The sequence below is a fragment of the Gadus chalcogrammus genome, chromosome 5, assembly GCF_026213295.1.
Source record: "Gadus chalcogrammus isolate NIFS_2021 chromosome 5, NIFS_Gcha_1.0, whole genome shotgun sequence".
Classification (NCBI taxonomy): Eukaryota; Metazoa; Chordata; class Actinopteri; order Gadiformes; family Gadidae; genus Gadus; species Gadus chalcogrammus.
The window spans coordinates 13,080,629-13,098,830 of NC_079416.1; the positions used below are offsets into that span (position 1 = coordinate 13,080,629).

General features: G+C 48.0%; 1 protein-coding gene across 2 annotated transcripts; it reads right to left on the minus strand.

Moving 5' to 3' along the window:
- Positions 1–1,925: 1,925 nt before the first annotated feature.
- peli2 (pellino E3 ubiquitin protein ligase family member 2) lies at positions 1,926–17,943 on the minus strand. 2 transcript variants are annotated; one of them, XM_056590297.1, is made up of 6 exons: positions 17,606–17,687; positions 12,851–12,980; positions 10,603–10,704; positions 9,248–9,445; positions 8,522–8,710; positions 1,926–5,855 (listed from the first exon to the last, which is right to left on the minus strand). In XM_056590297.1, the coding sequence occupies exons 1-6, from the start codon at positions 17,680–17,682 to the stop codon at positions 5,277–5,279; spliced, it is 1,275 nt and encodes a 424-aa protein (XP_056446272.1). In that variant the 5' UTR covers positions 17,683–17,687; the 3' UTR covers positions 1,926–5,276. The 2 variants fall into 2 exon arrangements, with proteins under 2 accessions (XP_056446272.1, XP_056446270.1); XM_056590295.1 differs by having other exon boundaries at positions 1,927–5,855; positions 9,242–9,445; positions 17,606–17,943.
- Between the last annotated feature and the right edge of the window lie 259 nt (positions 17,944–18,202).

An 18,202-nucleotide genomic window follows, 5' to 3' on the forward strand; every position in this document is an offset into this window, starting at 1 on the left:
AACAGCCTATTTCCTAATGTGACATTAATCCAAAACATTTCAAGGAGATGTGAGCGGTGGTGGTGGGGTGGGGTTGGGAGGAGACTGTGATGGCTTCGGCGACTTTGTTGTTGTGCGGTGGTTGAATCTAGAATGGGGAGCGTGGCGCTAGCCATGCGGGAACGAATCCACTTAACTGAACTGATGAAGATTTAATTAGCAAGACTCTAGCAATTACTGCGTAATTAAAGTCATTTGTCCCCCTTGTTTGGATCAGTGGGCTGTGCGGCATCACATACGGGCTTGCTGGGAGCAGCAAGGAGAAGGGCATCCACCGCAGGAAGGCCGACGTGACCGGGGAAGGTTCACCTGCTTCTGGGGCCCTATTCTGTTGTTTTGGTTTGAATGTTTCCGAAGGAAAATAAATATATGTTCAGGAGACACAATTTCGTCTGTTTATTTGCATGTTATTTGACAAGTCATTTGTTATTCATTGAGAAAGTAATAAGATGAGTAGGCTGAGCAGAAACTGTCATCGAGAGCCACACAAAATAGTAAATAGGCACTGATACAATCATAATCCTTTTCAAACTGCACGCCATACTGCCTGGCTTGTGTAATTGTGCTGGTGCAAAGCTGCTGTCAGCAGACGCGAAACAAGTAAAAAGTGTTTTTTTTGTTTGACATTTTGAAATAGTTTGCATTAAATTGGCCGGTTGGATTTCTCTTATCTCTCCTGCTGCATTTCCAAGGGCTTGACAAGCGAGGCGCCGTGAAACCAGGTGGACACCGCTTAGACCTGGTGCTGTGGTTGTTGTTGTTTATGTGAAAGCTTTGTAAGGGCTTTTTCTTCCATCGTGTCCCTAGCATGTGTCTCTATTTTGTAAGACGCTGACCCTCCTCAGAGGACCTGAAAGGAGATGTGCCCTGCTCAGATTTCTGTTTCAATGCAAAGTTAAGGAGGGGTTTTTTGAAAACAAACTTATAGTAAAGGCAGAGACTTCTGAGGGACTGTTTTTTCCCTCTTGAGATTTGTCTGCCATATGTCGAGTGTCAACACACATTAACTGCTGACTGGCTTTTGATGAAACCAAAAAACGGAGCGGTTTCTCTGGCCATCAAAACTAAAAGGACAGTTTAGTATATCTTTCCGTTTCCTTTTCCCATTATTCTTTCCATTTGCATGTAGCTTTGATCTCCCTGGATGGGTCTTGTGTTGGCATCCAGTCTGCGGCTGTCATGAGCCTGAAAATCGCACACTCGTCTGTTTTTTTCCCTCCCCTTCCTCTCTCTCCTGCTCGTTTGCAGCACGGCCTTGATGAATGTCAGACAGAGAAGCTTCAACAATGTGGCAGTAAACCCCTCACAGAAACCAAAGCGGCGCTGGAACTGACAGAAAGCTTGTTTTGTAAGTTAACGGTTGCGAATGAGAACTTGCCCAGCATCCAATGGTTGGCATATAAAGTGAAGATGTGTGCTATTAGAACTCAAGTTACCATCATTACAGCTGATTACTCGCTGATTGATGGCCCCATCATTGGGGCATCATTGGTTGTCGGTTGTTCCAACATATCGCGTCGGTCACTTCTTCGTTCTTCCTCATTTCAGCGGGCTGGCTCCGGGGGGCCAGGAAAACGTGTGTGTTGTAGAATTTGACATTTTGCATCCCCATGCCCTGCTTAGGAACGCAGAGCCAACCAGCAATCACCAAATTAGCATGCTGTCACCTTCAGTGTCTCCTCTGTCATTCAGAAACACGGACTAATGTGCAGGCACATGAACCCATCTCCACGCACCGCAGAAATGTTAATTGGGAAGCGTAGCCCCCCGCTGCTCCTCCCCCCCCCTCCGATGCCCGACTGTCATGTTAGTATTTAAATCCTTTTTATATGTCCTCAGTTTAGAGAAGCCTCATGAATGATGGAAACATCGCCGCCATAGATATTAAAACAAAGACTAAATGCATTGCACACATATGTGCCCATTTTGTGTTCATGTCTTTCATAGGGTAATTACTTTTTATAGAATAAATGTGGTTACAACCTTGTAATAGGATATCATGAAAAGAACGAGCGGGTTTTTAAAAAAAAAAACAGCGGCTTCAAATAGGCTACACAAGAAGGATCATGTTTAAGAAACAATGTTTTAGGTTATGGTTAATGATTCAACAAAACCAGCGCCAATATATAAAGGCATATGCAGCAAAAATAACTACACCAATAGGCTGCTCGAAAGCGAAAAGAGCAATTAAGAAAATTACATCTCCAAACTTTTGCAAAACTCTGCACTGACACTTAAATTGGCTCACTACAATAGTGTATTATTGTGAGTTCTTGCAATAAGGCTGATTGTGAGACATTTATGAGCATGTTAATTCAGTTAGGCTTAATTCAATTTGTGACAATGTGTCATTGAAGTCTTCCCAATTATGTCTTTTAGATTTAACAACCGTGTTCGGTTTTATATATCGGCAGCTGGTGGTTGATAGCCCAAAGACCCTAACGAGGCGGGCCAATGTCTCCATTGATGATTAAATACTGCCCTCCTGTGGCCGAAGATCAAAACTACATCAACACACCATATAAAAGATAAATGTTGCTGATGCGGTACTGAATGAAAATGAGGTTGATAAGGCATACCATGTAGCCATCACTAAAATAAACATCAAGAGACTCCCTCCCTTATCTCAAACAAATGCTGTTCTAAAGAGTTATCAATATTTTAAAATAAAAATAGATTGGAAGTAACAATGATGAAATGTGTGTGCAACATGAGTGATTTAACAGCTGATTACTGTTCAACTACTAGGCCCTAAATTCCCAGAGTTGCCGTACAGAAAGCAGCCCTCTCATTGGACACTGGGAAATGTACTGCAAATCGCCCCTAACCTCGTTCCCACAGCTTCCTCATCAATGGCAATTGCATTTCACCAACGGATCCGTGAAGGCGCCTTTAACTGATCATTCACACCTCAACAGACGTGATAATAACACAATCCACACGATACGCTTATTTTTCATTTTTTCAAAAACAAAAACTTTATTCTTTGCAAGGTATGCATCGGGCTGTTCCATGACCCGTGTGCAGAGTCCCTGCACAGGAACCTTGCAGGTACACAGAACGAGCCCTGCGGTCTACTGAGGGCCCCACCCGTGTTTACCAAGGAGGAATGTTATTACTGCAGCTACGGTGCAGCTGTTAACAACGCTGGGTCGACAGCAACGGGCAGTGCTGTTTAGCTCAAGTGTTAGAATGAGGAATGCTACTTTCCCTCCTTGACCGGCATGCCTCGTGTTGAGATATAAAAAGGACATCTGGTGAACGCTCTGCAGGTATCAATCTGGGCAGAGGTTGCAACACACTGCGAGCCACCTTTCATGGGAAAGACAAATGATGTATCTTTTCGTATTCTCAGCAGCCCACCTTTAAGATGATCATATCTTTTTTTATTGGTCTACATTTATAAGACCCATATGTGGAGGTTTTCTTCTTCAAAACATAGCTCTGCTAGTCCCGCGTTCGTTTCATCTCAGAATACCGTATTACGGTATTCTAGTCTATAAACTACTGGATCTCTGCATACGGGCACCGTACGACCGCTCTCCAGCTCCAATACATTTGCACTTTGGCCAACTTTGATTGCACACAGCAGGAGGTTAACATATTTGGTATTGGGTGAGCTGCTGCGAACGTCATCTTTAATCGGCTGAGCCGGCGAGTTCGACCATGGAGCCCTTTAACGTCAACGCGTCATCGTAGCAGCGTCTGGATGAAGGATGACGTTTACGCCCAACGCTCTGTATCCAACAAAGAGGTCGGAGCTTCTTAGCTTGGGGAGAACACACCGTTTCTAGGTTTTGGTATAGTCTTTTGGTGCTGCTGAGATTTTGCTCCTTGAAATCGATCGCATAAAAAAAAACCAATAAGGTAATTGGATGCCCCCCCTGGAGACTAAAGCTAGAGCAGGCGAGTGTTAGTGAGTCATGCCAAGAGAGGATGCATGTGCATTATCCATTCAAGATGGAGTCTTCATTCTGGGCGACATCAACAATGTGCATCGGTACAGTTGGGAGAGGGGTTTCATGACATACTGTAATAAAGCACTGTTGGTAAGATCGTTAATGTAATTGAAATACATTCATTGTCCAAACCACCAAAAGATAGATTTGGATTTTGTGATCGCTTTGTTTGGTGTTGGTTGGAGAAGTAAGGTCTGGAAAGTTTGGGTGTGTTTGGTGTTTTGATGTGTTGGTTTGGGTGGTGGTGGTAATGTGAGCTGGATGAATTTCGCTGGCTTTTAACTTTTTGGGGGCACTTGGATCCTAGAAACAGCCACAGGGGTTATAAGGTCAAAGGGCAGGGTTAGCAAACTCCCACAGCAATAGACATACGTACATATATACACTCAAAACTTAGGCGAGAGAAAAATATATTAACATTTTCATTACAAAACAGTACAACGGCCTCAGTGTAGTAAAATATCTCTTCTGACTGACAAAAAAAAAAAAAACATATGGAAGGAAACTCATTTGATTTACATGTCTGTAATCTCTCAAAATCTAGCACTCCCCTTGCCAAAAGCAAGAGAGCTTTCCTCACCTTGAAAAAAAGCTAAAATCGATTTCCGTAGTTGAACCGAATGTGAGGCACTGGAATATATCTCTGCCCTCCCAACAGAAGCGGCCTCATCTTTATTAAAAGCAGTCCGTTGCCTTCGCTGGATCAGGATCACCTCTCGGTAGGGGCCAGGGTCTGGATGTCGTTAGGACCGCGGGAAGCTGCAGTCTCGACTGGCCCCCTTCCCAGCCAACAGTCCAGCTGTCTGGCTCCGTGTCTCCGGCCGCCACGGGGGTCCCCCCCTCCCGGACCCTCGTCCACACCTGCCTCTGTGTCATGTGCATGAGTCAGTTCTGTTAGAGCACAGGGTAAAACAGGGTTCACCTCCCATGACCCGACCGGAGCTCAGTCCACCGTGGGCTCGGAGTAGAGGCGTGTCCACTTAACGCATTCAGGAGGTGAGGGGGTGTCTCTGATCTGCTGGGCCGAACCTCTCTGTAGGCCGGGGGGAGCAAAGGAACCCAAAGGAGGCTCCGAAACCCCCCGTAGGGTCCGACCCACGGTCCATGAAGACCTTCAAAAACATCTCACTCCTTTCTAAAGTCTGGGTTTAAAATCTGTTGAATCAAAAAAATAACGGAACAAAATAAAGTAAATCCTAACGCAGTATAATAAGAACAGCTTCACAGCATGGTGCCACTCCGGGAGCATCTCGGTACCAACGGCCGGGGCCCTCGCGCTCAGTCGATGGGGCCCTGGAAGATGAGCTTGGCGCACCCCTGGGAGAGGCCCAGCTGGGTGGCGCAGAATGGGCAGGCCGCGTGGAAGGCGTGCGTCCCGTGGGGCAGGGGGATCTCCGACCAGTACTTGACGGACTTCTCCGAGCACACGTGTCCGCACGGCACGAAGGCGTGCGTGGGCGCGCCCGTGTCCACGTAGAAGGCGGGCTCGCAGCCAAGCCACAGCGGCACGTAGGGGCCCACCGCGCGGCACATGGGGCACTCGCGCTGGGCGTTGGGCTCCTGCTCCGAGCGGTGGCCCCAGTTGTGGTAGCCGTGCACGTGGCCGCACGCCAGGTAGACCCAGGGCTGCTTCTCCTCCAGGGAGGAGAGCGCGCGGCTCCGCTGCATGCTGGGGAAGGCCAGCGTGTTGAGGCCCACGGGGCACTGGGGCCGCGCCGCGTTGATCTCCTGCCGCAGGGCCTCCAGGTGCTTCTGCGTGGGCGTGTGGAAGAGGCCGTCGGCCGTGCGCCACAGCAGGGTGGCCCCGCACAGGTCCACCAGCGAGCCGTCCTGCAGCACGTTGCTCTCGTGCTCCACCTGTGGGGAGAGGCACCGCCGTCAGGCTCCACCGAGAAGCATAGAACCAGCTACACAAGAGCCTATGAAGGGTTGAACCAAGAACCATCTACACAAGAGCCTACGAAGGGTTGAACCAAGAACCATCTACACAAGAGCCTATGAAGGGTTGAACCAAGAACCATCTACACAAGAGCCTATGAAGGGTTGAACCAAGAACCATCTACACAAGAGCCTATGAAGGGTTGAACCAAGAACCATCTACACAAGAGCCTATGAAGGGTTGAACCAAGAACCATCTACACAAGAGCCTATGAAGGGTTGAACCAAGAACCATCTACACAAGAGCCTATGAAGGGTTGAACCAAGAACCAGCTACACTAAGATTGATGAGCGGCTAGGGCTGTCACTTTTTATTCGAAGTTCGAATATTCGTTCGAAGGTGGGGTGAAAAGTTCGAATTCGAAGTGTAATTCTCCATTCGAACTGTAAAAATGCGCTATAAAGAAGAGAGCGGCGAGTGGCTTTTCCTCAATAAAGCGGCCCTCCTGGATCCCCGCTTCTCCCGGTTAGTCCACCTTTCCCCTGCACAGAAACATCTCGTGACTGAAAGCCTCTCACACGAGCTCATTGAAACGGAGACCGACACTGATCGCACACGACAGGGAGAAAAGTCCGCTGCTGCGCTGGGCGCGATGGGCAGCCTGTTTGGGGACTTATACAGCACGGCTGACAGAAGCAGCTGCAGCGGTAACGGAGAGCTGCGAGACTACTTGTAATTTTCTTTCCGTAAGGAATAAAAAGAGCAGCATGCCGTGTTGGAGGTCGGCCTCACAGATTGTTCGTTTATATAGGCTGTGTGTGCCATGGACGACATGCGCTCCGCATATCGCGCTCCGAGCAGTTATTGTTAATGCGTAAAAGACAGCCGCACTTGTGTGTCGGAGCTTCCTCTTGTTGTGTTTACAAATGTGTTATCAAAGATGTGTTTTTATCCTGTGCTGTTATGAATTCAGTAGGTATACGTAATTTCCACAATAAATAAAAAGAAACACGACAACGTGTTTCGCGTGTCGTGTTTATTTTTATTTATTTTTTTAATAGTTCTATGGGGGGGGGGGGGGGGACCAAGAACCATCTACACAAGAGCCTATGAAGGGTTGAACCAAGAACCAGCTACACTAAGATTGATGAGCGGCTAGGGCTGTCACTTTTTATTCGAAGTTCGAATATTCGTTCGAAGGTGGGGTGAAAAGTTCGAATTCGAAGTGTAATTCTCCATTCGAACTGTAAAAATGCGCTATAAAGAAGAGACGTGTTAGTACACATTCCCATGCCAGAAACCTCTCGTGACTGAAAGCCTCTCACACGAGCTCATTGAACGGAGACCGACACTGATCGCACACGACAGGGAGAAAAGTCCGCTGCTGCGCTGGGCGCGATGGGCAGCCTGTTTGGGGACTTATACAGCACGGCTGACAGAAGCAGCTGCAGCGGTAACGGAGAGCTGCGAGACTACTTATAATTTCTTTCCGTAAGGAATAAAAGAGCAGCATGCCGTGTTGGAGGTCGGCCTCACAGATTGTTCGTTTATATAGGCTGTGTGTGCCATGGACGACATGCGCTCCGCATATCGCGCTCCGAGCAGTTATTGTTAATGCGTAAAAGACAGCCGCACTTGTGTGTCGGAGCTTCCTCTTGTTGTGTTTACAAATGTGTTATCAAAGATGTGTTTTTATCCTGTGCTGTTATGAATTCAGTAGGTATACGTAATTTCCACAATAAATAAAAAGAAACACGACAACGTGTTTCGCGTGTCGTGTTTATTTTTATTTATTTTTTTAATAGTTCTATGGGGGGGGGGGGGGGTCGAATGTATTCGAATGTATTCGAATTAATTATGGACATTCGAAATTCGTTCGAATTTCATTTTTGGAAAAAGTGACAGCCCTAAGAACCATCTACACTAGCACTGTTGTGCGGTTCAACCAAGAACCACAGAGCCGTCCGTCTACACCAGAGCTGATGATGAGCGGGTCAACCACGAACCACAGAGCCGTCTACACCAGAGCTGATGATGAGCGGGTCAACCAAGAACCACAGAGCCGTCTACACCAGAGCTGAGGAACTGTTCAACCAAGAACCATCTACACTAGCACTGATGAGCGGTTCAACCAGGAACCACAGATCTCCAGAGGGATCAGTGATGACATGGTGCCGGCGTGCTTTCTGTAGAGATACTAAAGGGAAGCTTGGTGCGAGGGTTGCATCAGATATAAACTCATAACACAGAACGCCGCGTCATGATGCCGCCTGCGAGCTGAACCATCGATTCAACCGGATTGCTTATAATTAGGTTGATCCGCTAGCGGATAATGGCTTTATTCTGAAATATTGGGCTGCTTTAATTGGTTTCAGATTATAACATGAACAAGTTTCTCTTGGCTGCTCGTCATACACACTTTAATAGCCCAGATAAAATCACAGATTGATGAAGGCCACGATGAAAACACGTCTTAGCTGCAACCCCTTATTTGAAGAGTCAGTGTGTGCGTGTCTATGTGTTTGTGTGTAGGTGTCTGTGTGTCTGTATGTGTTTGTGTGCGCACGCGCGTGTGTTTGTGCACGCGTGTGTGTGTGTTGGTCTCTGTGTGTGTGTATACGTCTGTGTGTGTTTGTGCGCTAACCAGTTTGCCCCGGGTCTGGGCCGAGCGGGTCTCTCTCAGCGTGTACACGTCGCCGCACACCGAGATCTCCCTCCAGACGCCGGGCTTTGACTCCTCCGTGAACCCGCCCCTGGGGTGCATCACCAGCACGCCATTGGTCGTCAGCCCGTCCATGTGACCGTCCGGGTTCTTCCACTTGGCGGCTTTCTCCTGCGGAGGAGGGGGGGGGGGCTTTAATGCAGGATGACCAGCCATGAGTAACGCAGGCTGACCAGCCAGGAGAAAAACAGGCTGACCGGCGTGAACCTGTTCCCCCTTAAAGGGGCTGTAGGTTAAGATTTAAGAGCTTTCATTCAAGTGTAGTTTGTTACAAACACCACAGCCGCCAATCAGCCATCGGCGAACAAAAGGCGCTGTGAGCATATTCGCTTTGAGTCGACTGTCGGATTTTAGACCGCTCCAGGGCCATTCCTAGCCAATCAGGGCATCTCTTCCCTGATTGGTTTGGAGAATTCCTCTTGCATGTCACAACAGGTGCGTGGAATGCAGCCCTTCTCAACGTAAGGAAAGAGGGAGGGACTGTTCTTAGTTCTCTATCTTTAAAGCTCTCAAATCATACCTACAGCCCCTTTAACAACGGCGCCCTGACAGGCTGCGTGCGTTAGTGTAGCGTAGCGAAAAGGGGGCGAGGCAGCAGGCGTTGTGCGTGGGGGGGGGGGTAAGCGTAGAGGCCAGACTCACGCTCACCCCCAGGAAGATGTTCTTGGAGGAGTCGAAGCCGGCGGCGTAGATGCGGGCGGTGAAGGGCGGGCCGCGCTGGCAGACCACGCGGCAGGCGAAGCGGGAGATGGTGCTCTGGGTGATGGGCGTGTCCTCGCCCTCCTGGGCCCCCGACACCGTGTCCGTCACCACGAAGTCGATGGGGCTCTCCGTGGAGCGGCCGATCTGCAGGGCAGGGGGGAGAGATGAGGGAGAGGGGTAAGAGAGAGGAGAGGGGAAGGGAAAGAGAGAGAGGAGAGAGAGAGAGTGCGATGGTGAGGGGAAAATATAGTGGGGGGGAGGGGGTAGGTAGACAGTCGAGCTTGGATGAGCGTCTTGGATGGAATTCAAGTGGCTAATTATAGTGATTATTAAATTATTAGTCTCTGGAGGAAGCAGTGAAACAAATACAGGACGCCCCTCCTCTACCACGTTACTTTTATTTAAAATGCTTCACTCGATCCCAAGAGATAGCGCTTCAGTTCCAGAACAAATATATAATTCTTAACAATCCATCCCTAAAATGGTCTTGCTCAGCAAACCAACGCAAAAAAACACCCCTCTCCACCATCCACTTCCTCATGTGTATTGTCCTCCGCTCTGACGTCTCTGCGAGTGTTTTTCCCTCATTTGTTTTCCGTGCCGCCCGTCCTGTCCACTTGTGTCTACATGCATGTTGACTCAGCGCGGCTCAGAGACCCACGGACGCCATACGGAGAGAGGCTTCGGTGCACGCGCGTGTGCGCTGAGCAAACCTCACCCTGGCGTCGTTGTTTCACGTCTAGATTAATGCCGCGGGGTTGGAGCTGTTGACATGTTCCACTGGGAACATGAACGCTTCGCGCCAGGAGCTAGGGGCCACAACGTTGAGATAGAAAGCTTACCAGACCGGCTTGTGAGACTGGACGAACACGTACAGATAGGAAGATCTATATACATCGATATGCGTCACACATGTACATACACATTCAAGACTAAATTGTTCAGAGTTCACCTACACTCGAGACACTATCTCCCTTACACACCCCAAACCCCTTCCACATGCATATTGTATGTACTTAAAATTGTATTCAGCATTGTGTAGTATCTCAACATAGCTATCATTGTTGCATACCGGGAATGGGTTAACCTAGCGATTGTTAGTGACTGCACTTGGTTCTATGAACATCCTCACTGTGCTGGCAGCGATATATTGTTGTTTCTCCTTTTTCTGACAAAACAATTGATTGTAAGTCGCTTTGGATAAAAGCGTGAATGTAAATGTTAACGCACGTATACATTTGTGTGCGCTTATCAAAAAACCGTTCTAATAATCCAGAGATCCTCTGAACATGGCGGTTTACCTGGAACATGTCTGTGTCTTTGTCGTGGCAGTACTCCACCACCACGGTCTGGTTCCGAGACAGCGTGTAAGAGATACTGTGCTGGCCTTTGCAGTTCACAGCCTGATTAAAAAAAAAAAAAAAAGGGGAGAGAGAGAGAACAAATTAGTCATAGTGCATCTTCATCACGGGCCACACGGAGGCAGCCATTAATTCCCAGAGAGGCGCCGGAGCACTTCATCAGCAGCTACAGCAACGGTAACGACAACAACGCAGCGCTCTGTTCATTGTTGTGTGCGGTGGTGAAATCAGGAGGAAATCCTGTGACTGCTAGGGTTGTTTCTTCGGCCCCTTGATACCAGAGCAACCAGGGTTCAGAGGGGTGATCAACGGGAACTCGTTCAACTGCTCTAGAATGCAATCTAGGGCAGAAATGCAGAACGTAGAGAGAGCGAGACAATACTTCCATCTCCATACCTCCTCATCTCGAATTGGGCGGAGATCCACGCACATCGTGGCCAGCCCTGTAGTTTGCTTAGTACCTTAATTTAGGTTACGATCAGAACAGGAACCAGGTAATGTTACTGTCACAGATGAGCTCGAGACGAAAGCTATCAAGCGGTGGTGTCACTCCTATGTACAGCTCATAGTGTATTAAGAGTTGCTCGGCACTCCTACACACTCAGAAGGCCTCTTTGGCGCACTTAAAAAGCCCTGTAAAGGAGGTCTTCATCCAGCGTATTGTTTAATCATTTCACTGGCTGCAGCACAAAAGCTCCCAGGCAGGAATTCCTGGAATGGGTGGCGAGGAGAGCATTATGTTCCTGTGAAGTAGCACTCCTACGACAGTGACCATAAACGGGCCGGGGCTCTCCATCAACACACGCTGCGCTATCGTCACAACTCAAACTCAACAGTTGTGTGCGTGCGAGTGTGTGTAGGCCAAACCAGCTATTTTCCACACGCCCCCCCCCCCCCCCCCAGCTGTAATAATCCAGCCTCGCTCTCCCTCTCTCTCTCCCTCTCTCTCTCTGTCACATGTGGCGAGGGGAGGCCGACGGAGACAAAGTGGGTCATCATCACCGTCGCTGCCAGTGACAAACACACACGTTGCTGCTTCTTGCGATCTACTGCTGGTGCAGCAGTGGTGCTGCGGTGCCGGTTGTGGGGTTGCCTTGTCAGCGTTAGGCCACAGCGCCGCTCTGGTTTTCTCGCTTCGTCGGAGCTGGGGAGGGAGAACCTGTTCAGTCGGGGTCGCTGGCTGCTCGGCCTTTGACTTACTTTTCTAATATAAGCGCTGTGTAGACAGTGTAGGGCTTTTTGTTGGCCACAAACGACTCAAGAGAGTCGTACTACTGTGAAACCCTAAAGCAATGTAAATATACCGAAAACACGTTGTTTACCAAGTCTCATACGAGAAAGGCTGTGGCCGTTCATCCGATCATGAACATTTTATTTCACGATAAGTGACCAAGAAAAGCCCAAAACACTGTTACTACCGACACAAAAACAGACAGGCCCATGCTGCCATGCTTCCAAAATGGAGGCCGTCATTGCGTGGTGAACATTGTGATGCAACAGCCCTACAGAGAGGTTATGTGTTCACTCTAAACAAGTCGCAACACTTAAGGTGACGTAGACGTCAACGTTGATGGCTCAAGAGGAGCCAGAGGCTGGGTGTAAAACCTGAAGGACAGCAGCTCACAGCGCTCCAGTGTGAAACACAGGCCTCTAAAGAGGGCTGCACCAGTGAGCCTGCAGGCTCTGTTTGGAGCCTTCTGCTAGGAAACCAGAGGATGGAATGCACGGAGACAGACGTGTTGTTCAGGACAGCCTTCTTTCTGCTGAACACCCAGTAAAACAAACAGGGGCGGGCTCCCTCCACAGAGCCGACTGAGCCGGGATCACGAGCACCACCCTACAAGTACTCACAGCCATTCGTACAAACCTTTATGCATTTGTTAATGCCCTTTGTCCTGCTTCATAAACCATTGTGCTTTTGGACTTTACCCATTGCTAAAGCCATTCCAAATTAATGGCCGGGCTTAGGTGTGTGCCACCCATATTTCTACCTGGTAGAAATTGACATAGTACCTAGTTATTGGTAAAGGGAGGTTTAATTTAATCTGAATTGGCGTCTGCAACTATGTTTCATATGGGAAAGACAAATTAGTCTCATATGCTCATATTTAGTCATGTTAATAAGTAATCAACCAGCACTAAAACAGTGCACGACTGCCACGTGTTGATGACGTGCACAGTGCTTTACCTTGCTAGCCTGTGGCGTGTTGAGGATGTGCACGGTGCTAGGCTTAACCCCGTTGGCCTTGGTCCTCCGGTAGAGAGCAAATCTGCTTTTCCTCCGACCTCGATCTCCGTTTGGCAGAGACCCATTGTACCTGACACACACACAGACACACACACAGACACACACACACACACACACACGGAGACAGAGAGACAGAGGGAGAGAGAATTATGGCCGGGTCATTATGCTTTTCTTTCTCTTGTAACACTGATTTGACTCCAGGCTAAAGAACTTAAAGCACAAGAAAACAGAAATGATGGCCCGCATTTGGGAGAAGATTTGCCACCCGTTGCCCCTCGACAGATCCACCCCATTTACAATCTAAGCATCACATTGCATAACACACGCTGCAGCTTAATGTGATAAGCCCTTTCTGAATAAAACGACATGTCCCTTGGGCTCCGGGAGGCCCCGGAGGCCATTCCAGGAGGAACTACAGGTTCTGCCAACCACTGCTGAGCTACCCAGTCTGGGTGGAGCACCCACTCAAAAACACAGCGCCTGGTTGCTTTTACAGGGGATCGTGGGAAACTTCAATGACTCATTTCCAAGAGAACCAAGCCCTGATCCGGGAGCACTTTAACACAGGCTTCCATTTGATTCCTGCCCCAACCTATCCCACCGCTCCCGTCTGCCTCTCGCTCTGCCCCGAAGGAGAGGCACCTTCCGGCGGGGCTGGGTCCCTCTCCCCCCCAACCACCAGCTGCCTACTACAGCTGGGACACCCCAGGCACCGCTCCCCGTCCAACACACAGTCCTTCTGTCAAACACACACACACACACACACACACACACACACGCAGGACCACAGGAGCATAGAAGCAGAGACAAAGTTTGTATCCAGAGTAAAAACTGAGACGGCCGGTAAACATGGGCCTTAAGAGCTTCTGCTCCTTCACTGGGAACATAAACAAACAGGAGAGCGCTGCTTGATCCAAATTGGCTCCTAGTATTCTCAACAGAACCTCAACAGTGGAGGAGACCCACGACCTCCTCCCTCTCCCTCCCCCCCTCTCCTTCTCTCTTGGCCACCTGTCCCCCGTCTCCACACGACCGGGCAGGCGGGGAAACACATGGTCCCAGTCAGCATAGAGCACAGATCTGGCCTGTATGACAAGCCCCCCACCGAGAGGCTGATCAGACAGGGCCCGAAGCAGGACCATAGAGAAGACATCATGATACACAGTGCAACCAAATATAGGGCAGTCCAAAGGCTAGTCATAGCTTCTCCAAACAAGCTGAACATGAATGAGACATTATTCGTTGGAAAACCCTTGTCCTTAGAAAAAAAGAAAAAGGCTCTGACCAATAATGAAATATTTTCCTGCTGACTCTACTTAACTATGTTGGACATATTTGCATTACGGCCTACACATATTTTCCCATTTCAATCTACAAAGCACATTGAGTTGGCCTACCTTGGAGGGCATTTCTTCTCATTACAACTATTACTGTAGAAACAATAATATCTTACCCTAATGGCTATCAAGACAAGTTGATGACCTCACTTTATTAAAATGCATTATCAAGGTGAAACTGAATTGTCCCCGTTTAAACTATAGCCAATCCAACATGAGTGCACTCACTGTGGACGCATGAGATTCTGCCCATGACAGTAAACCTGGCTGGGAGTACGCAGACACAACACTAATGCCTTCTATTATAATTCTCTCCAGACAGGTAACCCCTGACTGCCACCATGCTAGTGTAGCCCGGCGAGTGTTCAGTGCTGCGCTCCCATTAATTGTAATACCATTACCGGGTGAGTCGGTGACCCCATCCAGACAGTTGGCGGGGTTTATCTTCTGATACTCTGCAGAGGGGATTAAGGACTACAGAGGAGCACCATATCCCCTCCCTGTCTGTCTACACAGACAACAGCCCCACCGCTTCAAATCATACATTAGGCAAGCAGAAGGTAGGCATTCATTATATCTGCGTAACAACCTGAATAATATAACTCAATAGGTGAGGTCATCAAACAAAACAAAACAAGACCGTTGTGACACTACGACCGGCCAGAGGTTTCTTTTGAGTGTAGCTAACCATATGCTCCAACCTATTTCTAAAACAAAAAAAGTCTGGGAGTAAGACAACTTCCTCATAATACTGTACTTCCTACTAAGATGTCCATCTGCATTCTCATTTTAAACGCAGACAATACATAGCAGTAACAACGCATGTTGGAAGTCGACAAACTTGACTAGCAAGTTACTCCAACCATCGCCTGATATGCGATGCAGCTTTATGGCTTTCATTATGTCACCCTACTGAACGTGTCGGAGCCCAAACTGTCAAAGTACTTAAAACAGGATCAATTTTGAAATTAAATGTCTTTCAACACTAAACATGGTCTATTGTCGCTAACAGCAACCACTGGTTAACAGTACAAAATAAAAACTATACTGTGCCCTGACATGAATTGATGCTGGCAACACCTTCACATTGAATCTATGAAGTATTCTCTTGTAGTCTCAACTGATTTGTGAGACATCACATGATCCAGACACCAGTGCTTTACATCAAAGTGCTTCTGGAGCTCAATTTAAGTGGGGCCAGCTACTCACTTCAATTACCGCAAAGATTGTCAGTGGAGCTCATCCCCAATAAAGGTGAAGATGATTCATTCACATCATATTTATCAACAGACAACATTGGTCTGTGTCTGTGATGGACGCAGGACCCATTAAGTGACCATTAGAGTGCAGCCTAGAACATAAAAGCTACGGCTAACTGCACGCCATCTGTCTGGAACAACTTGTACCAGAGATGTGCCCTCATCGAGCCTATACACCTCCCCTAGCCAACGCTTCTTCTGAAAGGAGGAGTGTACAGAGTTCAATCAATGGGATCAGTCTCTCCGGCACAAAGCACAGAGGGAGCTAAGGAGAGGGTAGCCTTTCATTCCCCAGTGTACCCACACTACCGGCCCGCGCAGTGGGCAGCGCCGGAGCCGAGGCTGCCAGGCAGAGCCAGGGAGTCAGCCGTGTGAGCACAAAAGCTACCTTCAGCCATGGAAACGAGTGGCGGAGAGGGGGGGCTACTCAAACAGGCTTTGTTTCCGTGATGCTGTGGGCTATCTCGTCTAGCATCGGTGTTGTCCAGAGGATGTGAGGTCACGAAAACGATTTACACCCGTCGCTCTGGATCAAAGCACACACGCTTTGTCTTGTCCCTGCGACAAAGACAGGGTGAAACGATCAACTTTCAACACGCCACACACTGCCAGTCTTTTAAAATGAGCACTCAGCACTTTTGGCCTCTTCAATGAGCAGTGAGTGTGACTGTGGCCCTTTGTGTTTTGGGTGGGTGTGGTTGGGTGGATAATGAGGAGGTAATTGTAATTCAAATGTATGCTTAGACCCAAAACAAACATTATAGATCTTGCCGTATGTTTGCATTGGAAGCTGATCTCAGATATGTTGGCTGATACCGTCAATGACATTAGAAGATAAGCTATACTTGTATTAGAGGGAATCCAGAGAGTACCTAGCTAAAACAAAGATTGTGATTGTTGCAAGGTAATGAATGACACACATTCACAAATACATGTGCAAGAAAGCAACTATCATGTCATGTCATTGTTTAGGATCCTTTATTGTGATCAAGCCTCTTATAAACAATATTCAACCCCATAGGAGGTAATGATATTAAACTGAAAAATTGTATACATAACAGAATACCTGCTAGGTTTGTAATTCAGCCACATCTGAAAATGGACCCAAACATTGACACATACATCAGTGCTGTGCAATTTAGACACAGTGCACAATACAATCTGAACCGTTCCCCTGAGTCTCATATGCCTCTACAGACAGCCTGAAAAGCAACAAGGGTGTTTGTGTTGAGTTGCAGGGCGATGTGTTGAGGATGAGGTACAGTGAGATGTGTTGAGGTTGAGGCGGTGAGATGTGTTCAGGTTGAGGTACGGTGAGATGTGTTGAGGTACAGGGCGATGTGTTGAGGTAAGGTGAGATGTGTTGAGGTACGGGGCAATGTGTTGAGATTGAGGTACGGGGCGACGTCTAGAGGTTGAGGTACGGGGAGACGTGTAGAGGTTGAGGTACGGGGAGACGTGTAGAGGTTGAGGTACGGGGAGACGTGTAGAGGTACGGGGAGACGTGCTGAGGTTGAGTTACGGGGCGACGTGTTGCACGGAGACGCTTCTGGGCTCCAGAAGCCCCTGAGAAAACTCCAGGTCTGGGGGAGGGGGTTCATCGCCACTTCCGAATTCCTCAACTTCACGGACCCAGTATGGTGGGGAGGTACGCCATGTCGTGAGAGGTTGGTGGACACTATTTCCACATACAACGGTTATAAACGTGTTGCAACCGCCCGACAACTAGTGGCTAGTGGACGTTGTCTTCTCTCCAGAGTAATGAAATAACCAAAACCCTCATAGTCAAGTTGAGATCCAAACATACACGTGTTACCTTTTTGATTAACATGAGCGTTAATCTATTCTATTAATCAGAAGGACTTTTTGTTGGTGGGTTTTCCCAGTATAACCATATCTTTGTAAACGACGACCGGTATAGGACCAGTAAGGCGGCGTACATCATAAAACTTGCGTTTAATTTGAAAGAAACCCTCCATGTGGCCTACCGTAAAACTTCCAGATCTCCGACCAGCCTTTGTTTACCAGCGCTGTGATCGCCGGAAAGTACCGAAGTAACGTGTGAATCTCGATATGACTATTACTTAAACTTCACTTACCCCAGGACCACCAGCTCCCCGTACTTGACAGGGTCTTTGGACGGGGCGCAGGTCTCCTCTTGGCCGGTGGAAAACATGAGGCTCCTGGTTTACGGTGTGATTCCTCTCCGCTCAAACACTGCGTGTTGGCTTTCAGAAAGAGCTAAATGATTCATAAATCAGATAATCACTCATTTCTGTTTTACACCGAGCTACGTCGAGGTCAATTTTAATTTTTCACGTTTTCTTTTAGTTTTAAAGAGGACAGAATTACAGCGTAGGTCACCACATCGGCGACTTGCTAAAACGCAACTTGGCGGATCTCTCCGCCTCGGAAGAGAACACAAAAACAGCGAGGAGCGGGTGGGCCGTACCATTTAGTTGTTCTGGACTTTAGAAGGGGGTGGCGTTTGGAGCAATACGACTAAAACTCTTATATAGACTAAATTCAACGAAAGTATGATTACATTTAATGTCATTAAAAAAATATTCATTACAATCAATATTCAATGATTTTGGTCGCCTCTTATGAGTCTATTTGTATTATTTAAAAAGTATGTTCATTTCCTCAACCACCTCACTTGGTAAATACATCGCGCCTTGTATTATGTAAACAAA